This window comes from Crocodylus porosus, unplaced genomic scaffold, assembly GCF_001723895.1.
Source record: "Crocodylus porosus isolate Cpor-Errol unplaced genomic scaffold, CroPor_comp1, whole genome shotgun sequence".
Lineage (NCBI taxonomy): Eukaryota > Metazoa > Chordata > Crocodylia > Crocodylidae > Crocodylus > Crocodylus porosus.
The window spans coordinates 44,696,807-44,715,372 of NW_017728951.1; the positions used below are offsets into that span (position 1 = coordinate 44,696,807).

General features: G+C 36.6%; 1 protein-coding gene across 1 annotated transcript in view; it reads right to left on the minus strand.

Moving 5' to 3' along the window:
• KCNMA1 (potassium calcium-activated channel subfamily M alpha 1) overlaps positions 1-18,566 on the minus strand; it is a 997,979-nt gene that overhangs the window by 149,196 nt on the left and 830,217 nt on the right. Inside the window, exon 19 of the mRNA XM_019555536.1 lies at positions 4,345-4,438. Coding sequence (XP_019411081.1) covers positions 4,345-4,438 — 94 coding nt within the window. The remainder of the gene's footprint in view (positions 1-4,344; positions 4,439-18,566) is intronic.

Here is an 18,566-nt window from a genome sequence, read left to right on the forward strand (position 1 = left end):
AAGTGCACCACTCAATTCAGAGTGGACAGGGACAAACTATTTGTTTGCTCTTCAGGCCCCTTGGGTCCTGTCAGATGTTATTTGTTCCTGCATTAAGAGGTAACTTGACTCAGCTGGGCTGACATTCCTTCTACTCAGTGTATTTCACTTGTGCAGTTGCAGTTACCAAAGCACTAAGTGACAAGAGCCCCTAACAGTTCTTTTAAGTGGCTTTTTAGCTGGGAATCTAAATCTTTTCATAACTTTTATTGGTTACCACTGAAATCAGAGTGACTACTTTTTGACCAGCCTGCCTACCAGATACACTGGATGCTGCCAAGTCATAATTAACTTGATTGTTCATCTATGACTTGTAACAAAAAAGGAGACCATGGGGTGAGGAACAAGTACATTTATTTCTTTTAATGATATGAGAGGCATCAAATGTTTCTACCTTTTCTGTCTATAAATGCCTAATGACAATTAACACTCAACATGCCCTACATGACTATTACTGTTATGTATTGTTTTGCTTCCTTTCTTTTTCTTCCTTTTGTAACTTGGCCTTACAGAATGTGCCAATTTGCACAGGATGTCTCCTCAAGAGAAGATGGCTCACCTCCCTTTTAGAGGCTTTTTGTTGCTGTCATTTAAAGCTCTAGTCTAAGGATTTTTGCAAATATTTTCTCTTGCAGATTTAAGGGCCAGATTCTCAGCTGGTGTAAATCAATAAAACTTCATTAATATTAAGGGAGCTATCCAACGATGATATGGTTTTACGTTTCTCATTTGTTGCCTAAATATTTCTCCAGTCAAGCAGTTGATATGACCAGTATCATAACTTAGAGGTTCTACACCAGATTCATCCCTGCATTCCTTCAGTTTTATACCAGTTTTAATCCACCATGTTTCTTTGGATGTGATCTTGTATGAAACTGGAATTGTGCTGGGTTTCCTAATTCTCTCCATATTCATGTAAGAGATGTCTAATGTTCATTTACTTTGGTTACAAAGGTAATTGTCATCATGTACTGTAAAACAGACATCTATATTTGGTAACATCAATTTGTCTCTAGTGATAAAAGACAAACTCTAGTGATAAGAACCTCACAATCTTGTAAGTTTAGATTTGGATCAAATTAGGCACCGCAGCTGAACTCTCCAAAACCCCATTCATTCACTGAAGGTGTAATTTTTTGTGTTCTATTGAACTTTTTTGTGTTCAATAAGCATGGAATTTTACCCCATAGCACACAGCAAAGCAGAGGATCATCTTCTTTGAATGAACTTCCATTCACTGGTTTGCTCCCTGTGACAGTGGACATGCTGTATTTCTGCTGAGTTTGGACCCTCTGCTGCCTGTAGGGTTGATCAGGAAGTGACTCAGTAGAGCTCTGATTACATTTCACAATGGAATTTATGTGCATTCTTCCTGCTCTACATGCTTATACCTCCTAACACTTGAACTCCAGCACATCAAAGTCAAATAATATAGACAAGTCTGTTAAATGACAATTTTTTTTTTCCATTGAAAAACATCTAGTTGTAAAAATGTCTTCTCCTCAAATTTTTGGGAAGAAAAACAGTAAATATCAGGAACAGACAATACAGTATGTTTTATCTGACAGGAAGCATCTCTTGTCCTTAGATGACATTAACTAAGACAAGCATTAGAGTGGGGAGAGAATCACAACATTTCAATTTAGATATGTTCTGTATTTTTAAAATGAGATAATCGAGCCTAAATTCTTTTCCATAGAAAAGGATCTGACCACTTACTGGGTAAAACCAAAATTTATTTGGACTTAATCCATTTTTTCCTTGTTTAAAAGCTCTGAAACAAAATTCAGCTTACCCTACATGGAAACTGGGTAAAGTAGAAGGGACATGGGGCAGGAGTAGGGGGAGCTTGAAGAATGGAAGAAGAAGGTCAGCAAATAAATTCAACGGTAAGAAAGAGGAAGAAAAAAACAAAGTAGATTTGGAGGCTTGGCAAGTTCTGTGCTCATTGCTCGACCTGTATTTAGCAATTCTGATGTGCTACTGAGCAGACAGCTCAAGCTCGGGATGACTACTCTCCCTCAGTCCCTCTTCAGCAGGCAATGAAAGCAGGCTCCACTTTGAAAATTTTCCCCCATCATGCAAACTGACACAGGCATGCTTTTCAAAAACCCACAGCCAATCTGTTGATCATTACTTATTTACAAAGGCCTTCGGGCAGAAAGTCCTGTAAAAACCATACTTGATACGGTATACACTAGCTTTTTCTGCTTGTGGAAAAAAAGTACCCCTAAGGCTACCTCAAACCATCACTTTCTATTGCACATAAAATGTACCGTGTAACACTAAAGTATTTAATATATATGGTATAATATATCTACAGGAAAGGCATTTGTGTAGAAGTATGTTACCCTGTATTTGGTAATTTGATGTTTTGCTGAAGGCTATGACTTGAAAAAGCCTGCACCTAGTACAGAGGACCTGTCATCTCAGTACCCAAGAGCCAGTAGAATAAAGAAGTACCCTTAAGCAGCAAAACTTTGACACAGCTTTGAAGCATATGAAAACAGTATAACTCCCCAGAATTATTATTACTCAAGATCAAAGCAATGAGGCATACTTTACATAGCAAACAGGGACAGTGCACTCAGCTCCAAATGCTTCAGCTTTCTCTCTCCTTTCCTTATTTTATTTTATTTTTACTTTCTTAAATTTTGGCAACAGGGAGAGAGGTCCCACATATTTCAACCTTTAAATGGGCAAAATTATTAGCACCAGATAAAAAGATTATCCAAAGGTGAGCAAATTGAAAATGATGTTAGCATGACAACTGCCATCATAAAAATGAGAAGCTTGGTGGTATGCTCATTTTATTCTTCCTCATAAACTGTAAACAAGCATGTAAATCAGTGTCACACAGCAAGGCTGAGCTAACGGAAAGGCAGAAAACTTTTAACGATACATTTAACAGAAATAGATGGTCAATGGGAAAAAAAAAGACACAGCTGGGTGCATTTTCCTCTGTGAATCAATCTTGCTTTTGGTGCTGCAGTATAAACACAGATGAAGAAGACATGCAGAAAGTCTGCCCTTGAATATGCCCTAGATTGCAGGAACAATAAGGAGAAATGGAAGAATGTTCAACTAGCTAAGGAAATTCCTCTTTCACAGTCTGTAATACAAAGTGGGAAATTGTCTGGCTATACTGAAAACTGCTAAAGGAGCATGGTCACTGCCATTAAGTGAACAAGGTGCTGACTGATGAATATATTTTACATGTGTGGGTGTTGGTTTTTCTGTCTATGTGCATGTATATTTATATATAATGTGTATATATACTTATATAAAGACGTATATACAACAGAACTATGATGTTCATCTCTGGTTTCAACCTTGATCTGAATTTCTAGCTTGGTCTTTTTCTAATTATACAGATAGACAAACCAAATAGAACAACCTGCTTGCAGACAATTCAGCCACAATAAAGCTACATTTCTAGTGCCTGGTCTTGCTCCCAGTGACTTCAACAAAGGGAAATAGAATAAAAGAGCCATGCTGTTACAATATAGTAATATATCCCAATTACAATTCCAGACATAAAGAACCTCCACATAGAGGGAAACTGTCCCGCGGAAAGGAATGGCTTAATTACATGAAGGTTCTAGTGGTTTAAAATACTGTATATCTGACAAGAGAGAGAAAAATCCACTACCCACCAGAAGATGTTTTCATTATCCACTTTCAGAGTATGTAGTATCTTTAAAAAAATCTTGTATTTCATAATTGATATTGCTTTTACCCTGAGTAAAACTGCATTAGTTTTGAACTTTGCTTTGGCAAGCACATAGATTATTAGACTTTTTTATCAGTCAAAATCAATTAACAGAAATTTGATTTCAATCGACAGGATAAAAGGAAGGTAATATTCAGGTTCATTTTTGATTGTGATGATACATCTCACATATGGCCTTAAGTACAGAAAACAGTACTCAGAGGGATTCCAACAAAAAGAGAATTGCCTGAGGCAAACTAACCACACGAGTTCCTCTGATTGGTTAGTGCTATCATTAGTGCCACTGCTGTTTAAGAACTACACACGGACAGGACAGGGTGACAGCTAAGACTTTAAAGCCTATGTATTTTTCAAACAGCTTTTCAAACTGTTTTTCATGACAGAATTTTTTTTCAGCTCTATCATTAACTGCTGACAAGCTGACAGAATAAATACTTCAGCCTTTCAGAAACTATCTAACAATCTTTTTCTTCATCCCCCCTCCCCCGCTTTTTTGAGGTTGGGGGAGGTTGAGAGGAAGGGGGGGAGGAAAGGAGATAAAGATATGAGTTTCTTACAATCTTACGTCTTACCTCATCAGTTTGGGTGAGGAGTTGGGTGAATTTCGCATGCTTCCATTTCGCTGCTTTTTTTTGGGCGACAGCGTCGACGGCTGCTCATCTTCAACTGGAAATATAGGCAACTCATGAGATTAAGAACTGCTCTAAGCACGGCATGAAACACAAGTGAAATAGCAAAGAACACACACTCAACGTCCATTCACGCACTGATACTTCATTGCTAATATTTTAAGCCCAACAGTAATAAAAATCAAATACATGTTAGTCAGAGTTTGTTTTGAAGAAGGAGAGGAAGGGAAGAAAACCAGGTTTTTGAACACAGAAGTTCAAATTGGTTTCATACTTCAAAAACAAAAACGGGGGGAACAGCAATCATGTTATTCTTAGAGTTATTTTCAGTTAATCTGTACTATAGAGAGTAGAATTAGTGCTCTGCTATATACCAAGAAAGATAAAATGCTATTTGAAATACCAACATAACAGCAGCCAGCCTGCTTTACTAATGAACCAGATATCAATCGGTTCTTGTTTCTCACATGCTAGACAACCGAGTCTTTATGAAGAGATGTAAAATATTCAATGCCTTGATGTTCAATGTTTCAGTTAGTTAGGACTGTGAACATAGTCTGTGATTGTGAAAAGATCTCCAGCACAATTCAGACTTCATCACTCCACCCCTTTCAAAAAGTGGAGATATCATAAGAGGATTAAACAGAAAGAGTTTGTATGGAAGTGAGGGACAATACCTGTATAACAGAGAATAAATGTGTTATGGCGAAAGATCTTTAAATGAGGATGAAGTGCATTTTCAATGAAAGATCATTTTCCCAAATGTGAAATCGCTTATGATTACTATAAACAATACATAATTTGGATGACGTATAGTATAATACTCTTTGCTTATAATAAGTTATGCATTAGTATTAAACTTCCATCATTACTGCTTAAAGATGGCTACTGCAGTAGATGATTAAAAAACAGTTACACTGGCTGTCCAAGGGTATTGTCTGTGAATGTACTGTTTTCTCAAATTCAAACTAGTGCTGTAATTTCAAAAATCAAAATAGGCTTTTTCCATATTACAGTTAACTGAAAAACAAATGAGAAGATATTGTAACTGAGGCCTGGGTTACTTTAAAGCTAAAAGGAAAGGTATTAATAGTTGTAGCTATGTTAAAGGAGCTTAGTACACATTAGCAGTGCACAAGCAGAAGCTGGGAAAAAATTCCATTTGCAATAAACTATATAGGAACCAAAAAGATCCCCCAAACCAGGACATGTCATCTAATCTAGATTTGCCTAGAAATGAATTAAGCAATATCTTTCTGCTGTAACTCTCTTTTGACACTATTTTATTACAGTCCACATTCTAACCTGTCATGTCTGTCTGTTTTCTGGAATCTGCTGTGGAACTTCATTTTGCCTGAACCCTCGGAAGGCAATAATGCTATTTTTAAAAAAACATCCTGGCACTGCCTAACAAAACCAGAGGGTTAAAAAAATAATGTCTCAAAAGAGTGATGTAAAAGGGATTTAATTAGAAGTGAGAAGTGATAACCTTACACTAAATAATTTATCAGACTTATTTAGCCTCTTTTTCCATTTCCGGAATATCTGCAAACAATGCAATTTCTTTCTAGTTGATTTTTTTTTTAACTTTAGACATCTTATATATAATTTTGAACAGTTTGCTACCTGATATTAAATTTTTATGTTGTGTTGCTTAGTTGTGATTGGTTACATAAGTCAGGTGGTGAGATAGCTGGTGAGTATAAACATTTCCATAGCAAATACTCAAATACGAATATTTAAAATTTTCCTTTCTATTAAAATTCCTTGCAACTAAACATGATTGTTTCACTACTGTTATTTGTAAACTGGGTAAAATATGCACAGACATTATTTTAATAGGATTTGTCCAGCCTTTATTATAATATAGCGCAGATTTCCGAGTATTCCATGACACCCCTTGCAAATCATTCTCTGGAAAATGGTAAAGCCCTGTTTTAAGCTTATCTGTCAAGAGCAGTTACATACATTCCACACAAGCAATAAGTTGCTTTTAAGATACACTAGGCTCCCTTACTCTTTACTGAATACAAATATTCCATGCAAATCATACAGAGAATTACCACTTGAGAGATTAAAGGAAGTAAGAATCACATAAAATGTTGCTTGCAGAAAAACAAACAAACACCTACAAATGATTCTCTCTGCCAGCAATCAAAATTCAGACCTTCATCTAAATTAATTTGCTACTGTGGGCTAGAGAATGGTTATCAGAGTCTAAAAGAAAAACACTTTTTATAGCTTTCAACTAGTACAAGGAAACACTTGACTCAATAGGAGCATTTGCAAAGTCTTACTTTAATACAGACCATCTGTAGGAATATTATGCCCAGAAACAGTTCTTGAACAGTGCAAAATGCTATTAAAGAAGATAATTTTTCCAAGCCTTCATCTGGTTAAAATAACACATCCTTGCTGCTTTCAAATGTTAAAGTCCAATGAGGACCTTTCATCTGGCATGTTCTAGCATTTGCTCTTTGCAATACTACCAGATGTCATGCCACATTGGCCAATTGGAAAATTAGGCCTTATTAGTTACCATCCAGAAGTACTATCTTTTCGAGACTGGGTTTCCTAACAGATTCCTTTTCGATTACACTTACAGTAAGCAAGCTTTATTCTTCATTGAGTGACTATCATTTTTTTTAAACAACTGTGTAACATGTAACAATCTATTTACCTGCAATGTTCTAAAGTAATGTGGCTCAGTAGTTAATACTTGTTACTAAAACATTCCGAGAGACCACATTTCAGTAATAAAGCTTTGCATTAAACAACAAGTATTAGACAAGGGAGCCATTTATTTTCATTGTAGCAATGAAAGATCATGTATCTTAATCATATCACATTTGAATCTGGACTTTATTTAACAGTGAAATCTGCATGTACAGTTTAGAGTGCATCTGCAACTCAGAAATGCAGTCACATTCCCTTAAAGGAAAGAAAAATAGTCTGAAGCTGAAATATATGAATGGTGCACAATGGAGACTATTAACTATGGCTTGGCTCCCAGTAGTGTTGCAATGATAACTCACAAGTGGCTTCTTAGTCATAGGTAGGATATAAACCATATTTAATTATTATCCTTTATATATTCTATCAATTTCCTGAGCATTTAAAGAAAGTAGATCTAGCAAAATTTTTAGTTAAGCCATAAAATATAATTTTCATTTCATAGTTCCCATGTCTGCATATGAGGAATAAAAATTAAATTAAAAAGGAGTCTTAAATTCACTATCTCGGTTAAAAGACAACTGTATTTGAATAATGGGTTGCAATTTATGACAACTTAATTCTAATCTTACATGTTTGACCTACTGCTTTTGTTAATGAGAAAGTGCTCCCTGTTTTAATATTTTGAATTTCTTGTGTGCTGTGAGGATTGTGTTAAAATACAGTCATAGTGTATTAGGCAGACTTTCTTTACCTGCTTTCATGAAAAGTGCAAACAAGTTCAGGAATCTGACTCAGAATTTTATAGGATCTGAACTCAACCCAAACTCTGAATTCTCATACAATTCTAGAGGTTGTTTTTGCACATCCCTAAATATAACGCTTAATGTACTGTTGTAACAACCCAGTGCTCACTTGTCTAATAGGCACAGAATCTAACAGTTTTACAGATCAGGAAGACTCAGTGCTAGAAAAATGTCAGGCAAGTCTAATGAGGCTTCAGATACTCTGGTTTATGCTGGAGTTTAATTTAAAGTTACACTGATGTTTTAACATGTTTGCTTATTCTTGAGTAAAGAGGATTCATTATTTCAATGACATAACCTCTAGACAATGTTCCATGAATTGATTTAAGATGTGCTGGTAATTTTAACAGCCTTAATGCAGAGCTGAACATCTGTAACAACATATTACTTGACTTTTATTCTCATTTTGGTTTTAAACAAAATAAAGGAAATGTCTTTCAAAAACAGTGGACACGTTCCTAACTGGGTTTTTTTAGTATGTTGTTACCTTTAAAAATATATACAGTAAACTGTCTCTTTCTTTTCCTCTGCCAGCTCACCTAACAATAACATTCATGGCTGCCTGCTTTATGGTTCTCCAAAGAACCTGCAGCACTGTTGACATTTAAGATACCAAACATCATGCCAACTTGAAAATGTTGTAAATGCATTGCCCAGAGTAAATGTTTTAAGGCAAATAAGCTATATGAAAGATAAACCACAAACCGCCCAGAAATGTTAGTTGACTAGCCATCTCAATTAAGTTATTAATCGCCACATCTGGGGAAGCCCACATCTGTAAACACTTAGCAGACCATTAGTGATGTCATATTCACATTGAAAACAGATCATAAAACCATGCACAAACCAATCTGTTTTGACTTATATATCCAGCTAAGGGGCTACCTACGGAGATCTTGGTTCAACCCGGGCTTTTGGGAGTGGTAGCGATATTTTACAGGCAAGCTGAGTGCCCTTTGCAATCTACAGTAGGTAGATTTTCCTTGTTCAACAGAACTCAACAAGTTAAGATGCAGCAGAGAGGGATTGTTGGGTAGAAAGAGGCTCCCTTTACGGTTATTAACAAGTGGAACAGGTTCCAGGATTCCTTCAGTGGGCTTGGCACCAACCAGTGCATTAGTAGTTGCATTCTTGAATTGAAATGAATGTTTTGGGTAACTTGATCTAGCTGCATTCTTTACTTCTAAATAATGAGAAAAAATGGAAATTAATTTTTTTTGTCCAATAAGTAATGTTTTCAAACCACAGGCATGAATCTATTCTAATATTATAGAAAATTACAGAATATTAAAGTATCTGTTTCCACAGATAAAATATAGGTTTATACCTGCAGCCTTCTCAACTTCTTTTTTAAAGTGGCTTTTTGTATAAAAGGATTATTCCACAATATTATCATCTTTAAGCAATAATCCTATCCACAAGTAGGTATGTTTGAAGCAATACTTATTTCCCACATATTGACAAAGGTCTCAGATCTTTTAGCTGTAGATGATGATTATTCCCCTGAATCTATTGAAAATGACAGGGAAAGTACTTTAATAGCAACCTTGTACTGTAAAGAATTAATCGTAAAACAGGTAAGATTAACAATTTCAAATTTGTGTTACTATAGAGATGGGACTAAATTCATATTTAAGCACCTAAACAAGTGTTATAGCTTAGTGGTGCAGGACACTAACAACTTTGCCAAAGTTCAGTACATGGCATCTCTGAAAATGAGGCCAACCTATTTAGGTGCTTAATTACAGGTTCAGTTGGAAACCGCGAAACTTCATTTTCTCTTTTTGGTGCACAAAACCTAATTTGATTAAAACAAAACATTAAAATAAAGCCACAAGTGAATATCACATTCTGTGAAAAACACAGTTAAAAAGTATCTTAACCATTCATTAAAATTGTACATTTTGATCTCCTTCTATTGCTGGCTTCTTATGAAAAACTGGCTCACTGAGAGATAACAAGTACATTCTTGAGCCAGTAAGGTATTTTTTACCTTATTATATTGTATATTGTCTTACATAAGGATAAGGAAGGAGGAGTTTACAGACTAAGAATTTTACTGTATTATTTCCATGTTTCAAATTTCTCCAATAAAATCTGACAGAGTAGCTCAACAAGCATTTCAGCAGTCAACATTTCTTTGCTTAGTTCACCATTAGTGGAAAACCGGATGGATATGTATACAACATCCACATACTTGCTATTTGTTTCTAAGATTACCTATCTTAATACCAAACTTGCAATCTCACATGAGCATTGAGGCTGCAGCTAGAACAGCATAGCCATGAGGTATGTGGTCTGCAGCCCTGGTTGTGGCGACACATATCACACAATCAGGCATTTCCCGTGGTGCTACCTTCCAGCACAGGGGATTTTTTTTTTGACCCAGGGAGATCCATGCAGAAAAAAAAAAAAGGGCAGTGCACGTGGGGCAGCACGTACTACCAAAAACCAGAGCCTGGCCTGGCAAAGCCATACTCTGGCTGCCAGCCAGGCTCCCAGCCAGAGAAGCACCATGGCTACAGCCTCCCTGGCCTCCAAGAAAGGCTGCTGGGGCTAGCACAGTTGCTGATCCCTGCCTCCCATACCCCACCCAGAATAAGATGCCATGCACCAGAGGGCATGTGGCATGGGCATTCCCCAGGTACAAGTAGCAGTGGCACAAGGTGTACTGCTGCTTCTTGTCCCCAGGGAACCAAACATCTGTGGTTGTCTGGACGTGGCCCCAGTATCCATTCTAAGTACAATAGACTCTAATTGAAAGTTTGATACTATTTTCATGAACATGAACAGGAAGATTCTGACTTATGTCAGTGAAAACTGGAATGGAACCTAATTCTCAAACTTTTTCTGCTTTTGTGTTATTAATTCTAAAATAGAGCCAAATTATAATATTATTTAGAGCTTAAAGGTAATTTATGCCTTTGATTAACTAAATTCACACAAATAAACCTGTGTGTCTCACAAGTAAACACATTCTCAGGAAATCAGATGGCTTGCCTTGGAGATACTGTTTGTCAGACCTCATACTACTAAATCAGACCTCATATTACTAAATCTTCTATTTCTCCAGAAAAAAAAACCAAACAAAATACATCTAAACAAATTTGTCTCCCTATGCAAAACTAGTAGCCAATGCATGTATTTGAATACTTTCTGAAACAAAAACAAACTTGTATCAACCAGTCAATAATGTGAAAATAATCTTCAAAGATTTACATAAACCAAGATTTATTACATTTTCAAACGTTTGCATAAAAAATAAAATCCTTTTTAAAATAGGAACTGGAAATGGATTGAAGATCTTAAAGCCTTCCAATCAAGTAATCTGAGAAGCGTATTAGGCTTTGGGACACTATCTTAAACTGCAGTATGTCTCAGGTATTCAGATAATGCATTAATGGGTAATATATAAACACCCACAAATATCTTACTAATAGGGATTTATCTCCCGGTAATCATCCTTGATTTTCCTTGGCTCAAATTCACTTTATTGCTTCAAGGTAAAATTCTATCTTTTATGTAGATATATGCTATACCACCTCAAAACAAAATAAAAACCAAAGTAATGGAGCTGACATAGGTCCCATTTTTCATCAAATTATTTTAGAAACACAAACTCTACCAGACCAGATCATCACTGTAGTCAATGTAATGTTCCCCTCTAAAATAAGTAGAACTGGATGCTTCAGAGTAATATGAAAGAAACTTCATGGTGGGTGATTATGAAATAACATTCACAGAGAAGTATTTTTCAAGTCCTATTAATAAGTGGTTGACTTACGGCCGTTCATCATAGGGTTTATGCTCTATTATAATGTTGCTTGTATGATATTTTACTATTTATCTTAGTTGAGATAAAATATTAGCTTTTACGCACCTCTCTTTGTATGTAATTATATATATTTTTGTCCAAAAGACATTTAAATTTAACAGTTATTTTAGACAGTTTGCAATATGTATATTTATACTGGGGTAAATTTTTAAAAACTAAGGACAGCTCAGATGTATCTGAAAATATGTCTGCAAGCAAAAATTAGCCATTTTAGGCACAAAGTATATATATTTGAACTTCACAGACCACACCATGGATGAGTGACTATGCATGCTCATAACTTTAATGAATAATGTAAGCTCAAATATTTTGCTTGCTAACCAGTAGGAGCTGTCATTTTTTATGCATAATTCAAATTTAATCGGGAATGGTGTTTTCTCCACTGTATGGATTTGATGCTGATTTGGACTGGACACAAATATGAGGAATAAAAACACTATTCATTATATGAGACCTAGACTCCAGAATGCTATTATGCACCTCTTCTGCTTTGGTATGCCTGGCACTGGTACTACTTAGGTTAGGTTATACAGCCCTGTATAATTTTCAAGTTAGCAACATCCAAGCCAAAAATAGTCCTTTAGTTTATATATGAGCATAAAGATTTTGTGGGCAAATTCAGTGATGCAGCCACTGAAGAACTTCCTTTCACTCAGATAAATTAAGTCTCATTTAGCTGAAATGGTAAAAAGGCCTATATTTTGGCACTACTGGTTATATATTTGATTTCTGTAGATGACATTGGTATCTGTGTTATCAATGACAATATATTCCTCAAACTGCACAGGACCCTTACCACATATCTATAAATCAGAATTAATGTTGGTGAGAAACAGATACACTCCTATATCTTTTGGGGAAGCATTAAACAAATTAATGAGAATGCCACATAAAAAATAGTGAATGAGAAAAATTAAATGATAAAATTTCAATATACACAGTGGTCACCATAAAGAGGTGAACATTTACCACCCTTGGGGCATGTCTACACATTAAATTAACACAAAGCAATAACCACTGGTGCAGTTTGTTATAGAGTTTATTGCTCCTGGGTGCCATGTTTACACATGTGCCCAGAACCACACCATGTTGAGCTATACGTGTAGTGCTGTGCACTAAAGAGTGCCACTGTAGGATAGTACTTGTATTGAAAAATACTAACCTACAGCAGCTTTTATTAGTTTAGTGCAGCCTAATAGGGCTGCATGTGTAGACACTGAGATTTTACTGTGTAGCTAATTAGTGTACTCTGCAGTAAACATCTCATGCAGGTGCACCCCTGGGGTCTAAACATAATGTGATTTTTCCTAATCTAAGGACAGAAATAAGTATGTTTTGGCAAATGTTTCCTATGTAATGACAACCATTCAACATGTCGCGATCAGAAAACATATTAATATTCTCCTACTAATAACACCTATCAAATATCAAAATGTATATAGCAGTATCAAATTTATGCATACAGAGGAAGATTTTTGTGGAGTAATGCATGCAACCCTACGAGAGTTCTCAGATAGCCTTCATCCTGGGTAAAAAATACAAGGTTTTCCCTGAAGACAATATTAACAAACCATATCTATATATTTATTATTTAAATGGATTTTCTTTGTTATAATGATGGTGATTTAAACAATTGTCAGCAGGGATCTAGGTTTTCTATTCACAATGGAAAAATGCGGTAAAACCCAGATTGTTTCATTTTAAGGAGAAAAATGCAGGGAACAGTGGGTTTTTACCCCTGCAGGCTGGCAGAGTTCCATCCTGCAAGGGGCTGAGGGGAGCGGGAGAAGGGCAATCAGCAGAGGGTGCCATGTGCATGTACACAAATACACATGTACATGGCTGCTAGGCAGCCTGGAGAGCAACTTCTCGCAGATAGATCTGGTGATGAGATGGGAGAGGGAATTGAGGCCCCCAGAGTGAGGGAAGGAAGGAACAAGTTGGACATGGCTGGGGCTGAGGGTACTGCCCAGCCTAGGCACTGTGTGGGGCATGGGATGGGGCTGGCATGCAACTCACTCAGGTGGGGGCTGTTTCCCCAGTGCTGCATATACTCCCATGGGAGACATGGGGGGCATGTGCCCCCCAGATTTCCATGCTAAAATACCCCAAATCAAATGCTAAAATTTATAGGTATTTAGAATGTATTTTATTATAGTGATTGAAGCACTGGTAGGCTGCCAAATTGCTTTAAAATGGTAAATATATCAATAAAACATTGTGTTCAACTGATACATACATATATATATAGTGGCATTTCATTTTAATCATGGAAAAACATGGATTTTGGAGGTTTTAATCAAAGAATTTGTGGGGAGGCTTTATTAAATCAGAGAAATTGCGATTTTTAAACAAACAAAACTAGGATCCCTGATTATCAGCAAGTTACAGCCATTTTAAAAACAACCAACATGGTTAATCCCATGCCTATGGCAGTCTAGGGGTTTTTTTTGTGAATATGCACTTGCCTTAACTTAAAAACAGGCCTCAGCCTTAAGCTAAATGCACAAAGACAGAATACCAGTACCATGGTTTCAGAGATGGCTAAAAACTGGCTTCAGCATGATTTGACTAGAAGGGGAGATGAAAATGTGTTTAAAAGTGTGTGGGCAGTAGTGAGGGAGAAAGAACGGGGTGGAATAGATATAAGAAAGGAAAACCATTTTTAATTGGAATTGTCAAGACTTTCAGCTCTATATGTTCACCACTGTCTAACAGCATTTTCTTTTATAGTCAGCCATCAGCTACAGCTATCACTTCCAGATACGTCATTTTTGGTTTTAACCCACAACACAGCCTCTTTTACTCTCTGTGAAGGGTGATGGCACATCATTGCAGAGGTAAGTCACGTCAGCAATACCAGTACAACATTTTCTACAGTAGATCATCCCTGATTTGAATAACTAATTGAATTCTTTCCCCCCATAATTTTCCTTTCGTCTTTCTTTAAAGCAAATTCCTACTTTAATCCCCAAAAGAACAATCATTGTTTTCCTGTAACCTGGCATGCTTCATATAAAGCTCAGCTCTCAAACTCATGAAGTGATGGACCATGATGACTTGGAGCTCCTTATTACTACATGCAAATAGTCAATATGTTGATTGAGCTTCTGGCTACCAAAGTTGTTTTTATCTGAGTGACAGTGAACATGACTTCCCTCTTTCAATGACAAGCCTGTTTAGACTTTGCTACCTACCACTTTGTGAATCAGGCAACTGAAAATACCCACAGCAATTCCTCCAAACTGTCAGCTATTGCTGTGATTCCACCCAGCACCCCCTGTACAAGACAACAGATTAACCATTAGACTAGATATGTTGAAAATATACAGCTTCAACCTTTCCCCAGCTAGCTCAGAGCGATGTATAGATGATTATTTCAACCGTCAGCTGCCGCATAGACTTAAACCCCTGCACAATAACTCCTGGATTCATCTGCCCCTTGTCAAATTTGCACAGCTTTAGTTTGAGCATACGTAGTATGGCAGTTTCACTGCGGATCTAGAATAATCCAGACGGCTGCTGTCTCTTTGTTAACAGGAAGCTAAACTGATGAGTTTGTAATGCATTTCTTATCAAAGGTAGTTTCAGAAAGGAAAATGTATCCAAACAGTTTGGCCTGGAATTTTACATACACTGAAATATAATATAATTTGCACATTTGTAGTTTTTGTCTGAAATAGTTCTTTTTCAGCACCTTTCAAAATCATTTTATGCCAACATATTATTTTTCAAATTTATAATTATTGTTTTTTTTCCAGTAGCACATGTAATGAAATTATTGATTAGATATTACAAGGCAATATTAAGATTGGTAATTTTAGAAAACTACCAAGCAGTATTTGTTTGGTGTCTGAAACAGTAATTCTGAATGAAAGGAAAAGACTACAGTTTTTTTCCTATGTGCACAGGTAATCAGAGAGATGCATTTCATTCCTTTCCATTTGCAAAAAAAGAAACAAATATCCTGTATCTTTATATGTGCATTGCCAATATAAAAGCTGGTGAGTTTGCTGGCTATCTGTTCTCATCTGTGCCATCAAAAGTAGATAGGAAAACATAACGATCCAAGAATGTCAGGAGGGTAAAAATTCTGTACATTTTACAAATGGCTGAAAATACTGAATGGCACTTTGAACCTTTGCATAAAGAATTTTCTATCAAACAACAAAACCCAAGAAGCCTGTCTTGGGTTCTCTTTTTTGCAGCCTTTTACCTTTTGGCTAAAAGCATATAACATTGATTGAACTTCAAATGAATTGCTATGCATTTTTATTGGAATCTCCTGCTTAAATTTTGTATTAATAATATAATGTCTTAGACTACTCCAATTGCTTGAACTAGAGATGTATATTCCTTTCTTTTAACGTGAAAGCTGTATATAAACAGTTAACAGAAAATGTGGAATGCCACTAGGCTGAATCCTGTTATGTATTCTAGATGGCTGTTCTGATCTTCTATTAAAACAAGATAAAAATAAAATACATGGGTTTTCAGGGTAACACAGGTACATACTTTGGCACCATGAAGGATACTTGGCGAAGACACTTGGAAGTGCTGCAAACTTTTAACCTTAGTCTTTTGATAAAAAGAAGGCCATGTTGAGATTCTATACTCCATGAAGCCTTTAATTTATTTCTTCAGAGGTACACTAACTCTCTAAGGATACTATAGAATTCTGATTTTTCCTTGCTCTTTCCATTTAATCCAAGGTCGGCAAGTTATAAATGCTTTCCCACAGAAACCTCTTGTTATCACTCCTATTCTCTTGTATCATAACTTCAACTAATGTGGAACTGGGTTAAGGCAGTTCATAATGAGGCTGATCTAAAAGCTATTGCAGTAAAAAAAAAAAATGACTTAAATTGACTTCAGATCGGGCACATTAAGCAGTTCATGTTTGTGCTTCTGTGTGAAAGCTGAGGAAATGGGCAGGAAGAATGCTTTTTCTATATATAAAGCACTGCACAATTTCACAAGCACTCTATAAAGAGGAAGGCAACCAGATTTGATGGATCTAAACTGGCAAATGTTATAACCTGGTTAGTTATGTCTAATGTGGCACGACTTGTGTGTAGTAACTGTTCTCTCTTCGGACACACAATAACAGTAAAATAGCTAATTTGTGAAATTCATAATCAAAGACCAATTTATATTTCTGGTTATTTATGGATCCACTGAAATGTGTACATTTTTTGGTTCAGATTTCAATCTTCTCTGATTCATTTGTTTTGATTTTTCAGATACCTGTTCCACATTGCCTTCTCAATTTATGATTCACTCTGTAACTGTTTATTCAAGTCATTAAACTTTACTGGCAAGCTGTCAAATAAAAAGTTAAAAAAAATCAGTGGATATTCTTCTCTGTTGATTTAACAGTCCACTTGACTTCTCCACATGTTGTGGCCATGCAAAAAATCATCAAAGTTTTTTTCCCCTCAAGAATTGTGAAAATATGTATGGAGGAAAAAAGGAATTATTGGAGATTAATTACTGTTGCAGAGTACAAAACAGAGCTCCCCCAATGTACATAGACCTCCCTGTTATAGGTCATTCTCTAAATCAATTACAGTTGACTCAGTCTATCTTTTGATAGGAATAAACTGAAGAGCAGCATCACATACTAAAACTCAAATTCGCTCATAATGTGATTTTGGGGAAGCAAATATGATCTGATCTAAGTTTTAAACCTACTGTTCACAAGTGACACATTCTTTTCTTAACTGGGACAAACTGCAAATCAATCTTCCAAAGCTTGACCTTGACTGCTTAGTAAAAAATGCTTGATTGGTTACAAGTGGAGGACTGACTGGGAGTCAGGAGACCTTGGTTGTTCATCCCAGTTCTATCATTGATATATTATGTGAACTTGAGCCAGTCACTCCCAATGTGCTTCTTAACTGAGTTAAGCATTCGCAGTTCCAGCTGAAGTCAACAAAGCCCTGAGTGTCCTGCACGTCTTTACATTCTGTATCTTAATTTTTCCATATATAATAAAGTGATACTGCTTTTCCTTTTGGTGAAGTACTCTGAGAACCTTGAATTAAAGTTATAGGCCACAGCTGACACATCTACATATTCATTAATGTGCCATAGTTACTATGCATTAAATTTAGTACTTGTATAATCAAGTACTATACTAATGCTCAGTAACTAGCATTGCTGCTCAGCAGCACCAGCGCACGCCTTTTTAATGATGCTACTGAGCAGTAGTGTATTGGTATTGCTTGTGCTGTGACACACTACTGCACAGTACTGTTAGGCTACTGTACAGTTAGCAGCCTGTGTAGACGACGCACCTAGTAGGTCCTAATCCTAAGTCTAATAATGGCATTATGGTATAGAATTTGCTTGCATTTTCTTGATCAAAGTTTAAGTTAGAGAAAAGGAGGCAAGAGAAATGGGCAAGTAAACTGTGGAAAATAGGGCCATGTGTAGACGAAATGAAAGGCGTGTGCACACAACATTTTAAATGCGTTTGCACTGCTTTAATGGTGTTGGTGTTTGCATGCCTCGGCAACATATTGCACATTAATTACAGCCATTGTAGGAAATTCAGTGGTGTAATGCACCTTAAATGACTTGGGGTGCAACAAACTAAAATTCCTTTGAGGAGTTTTAGTTTGCTGCTCCTACAGCCGTGGAGTGAAGCACTGGGCTCTGTGCAGCTTCATGGCTTTGCAGAAAGCCCTGCAGGCAGCCTAGCAGCAGCCTGGGAAAGCAAGGCCTGTGCAGAAAAAGCAACAAGCCTGATCTCTCCCCCACCCCAACCAAGAACCTGCCTGCCTCAGCTGCGCGGGAGCCTGGTGCTTCCCTCCGTGGCTGCGGTGCCCCCCGGGACTGCCCGAGCT